This window comes from Buceros rhinoceros, unplaced genomic scaffold, assembly GCF_000710305.1.
Source record: "Buceros rhinoceros silvestris isolate BGI_N320 unplaced genomic scaffold, ASM71030v1 scaffold29848, whole genome shotgun sequence".
Taxonomy (NCBI): domain Eukaryota; kingdom Metazoa; phylum Chordata; class Aves; order Bucerotiformes; family Bucerotidae; genus Buceros; species Buceros rhinoceros.
This window is the reverse complement of record NW_010425675.1, coordinates 15,088-16,303: the sequence shown is the minus strand read 5'-3', so window position 1 is coordinate 16,303 and position 1,216 is coordinate 15,088. Positions and strand designations below refer to the sequence as shown.

The 1,216-nt window shown below is 56.3% G+C and overlaps 1 protein-coding gene across 1 annotated transcript in view; it reads right to left on the bottom strand.

Moving 5' to 3' along the window:
* Nucleotides 1-1,216, bottom strand: part of CSNK2A2 (casein kinase 2, alpha prime polypeptide) — a gene marked incomplete at its 5' end in the record, with an annotated part of 21,430 nt that overhangs the window by 5,294 nt on the left and 14,920 nt on the right. Inside the window, one exon of the mRNA XM_010141238.1 lies at nt 808-867. Coding sequence (XP_010139540.1) covers nt 808-867 — 60 coding nt within the window. The remainder of the gene's footprint in view (nt 1-807; nt 868-1,216) is intronic.

The following is a 1,216-nucleotide window of genomic DNA, read 5'->3' as shown; positions in this document are numbered from 1 at the left end:
CAGCAGATCCTCCAGACTAGCCGTATGGCTCCATGAGCGTTCCCACGGGGAGGTACAAGCTAGGCTAGTGCAGAGGAGTGTTCAGGGCACTCCCTGCCCTTTGTCAGAGGGGCAGGGAAAGTTCTGCCTGGGAGGTCTCAAAGAAAAAGACCAGTATCACATCAACACATAACAGCCAGCGGAGCCAGAGGTTCGGTGCCCCAAGCCCATACCCCTGGGGTTCTGTGACCGCAGGGCACCAAGCCGGCCAGCTGGCTCTCAAAGTGTCCGAGATCCCCTACCCAGAGACCCGGGGCTCTAAGACCAAGCAGGCAGAAATCACCTTCTGGGGCTGCCTTTGAACATGCAGCAGAAGCAGCCTGGGGCTGGCAGTCCCTCTCTTCGCTCTCCCTGGTGTGCTAAACAGTCCCCCGTTCCCCAGCCCAGCAGACGTCTCTCGGTGTTCGGACTGGGTCTGACTGGGCGGGAGCTGGTTTTCCTCAGAGCAGCCCAAGGGTGCTAGAGACACGGGGAGAGCAAGCACAGCCCTGCCTGGCTACGAACAACCACAAACGCTTCACAGGGCAAGAGCAGACTCCAGAGAGTCAGAGGCTCTTTGGAGGTGACCGGAGGTCCTGCTTGGCTCTAATACCCCATTACAACAAGCCAGGTATCCAGATCTCTTCCCAAATTTTCCCGGGTTATGAGACATGGATTCTACATGAACAGGAGCAAAGCAACCGCTAGCAGCGCTGCCCCATGAGCTCTGCCACTGCCTCTCTCGCTCCTGGGCTCCACATCCAGACTGTCACTCACAATGTCACTCACCTTCAGCAGCTCATACATATAAAACCGAATATCAAAGTCTGTCAGGATCTGGTACAGTTGCTGAAACAGATTTGGGGAGGGAGAAAAAAAAAGAGAAACAAAAATAAATACTCCAGATTTGGATCATTTTTGTTTCCTGTGCCCCCTTCACTAATCCTGCTCCAGATGCCCTGTGTGAGCGCTGCCGCTCCCGAGGGCTGTGCTGGCCTCAGACCCGCCTGGGCTGCGAGCTGGGGAATCCAGGAAGGACCTAAGAGAGCCCATGAAATGCCACCAGGATGGAGACCCGTCATGACTTCCTTGTTTACATCCAACGTGCTCACAGTGACTCGACCCCACAGCTAACAGCACTCAGAGCAGGCAGGCCGGGAACTCAGGGGGCAAGGCTTCTCCGTGCTCAAGCCGGGGC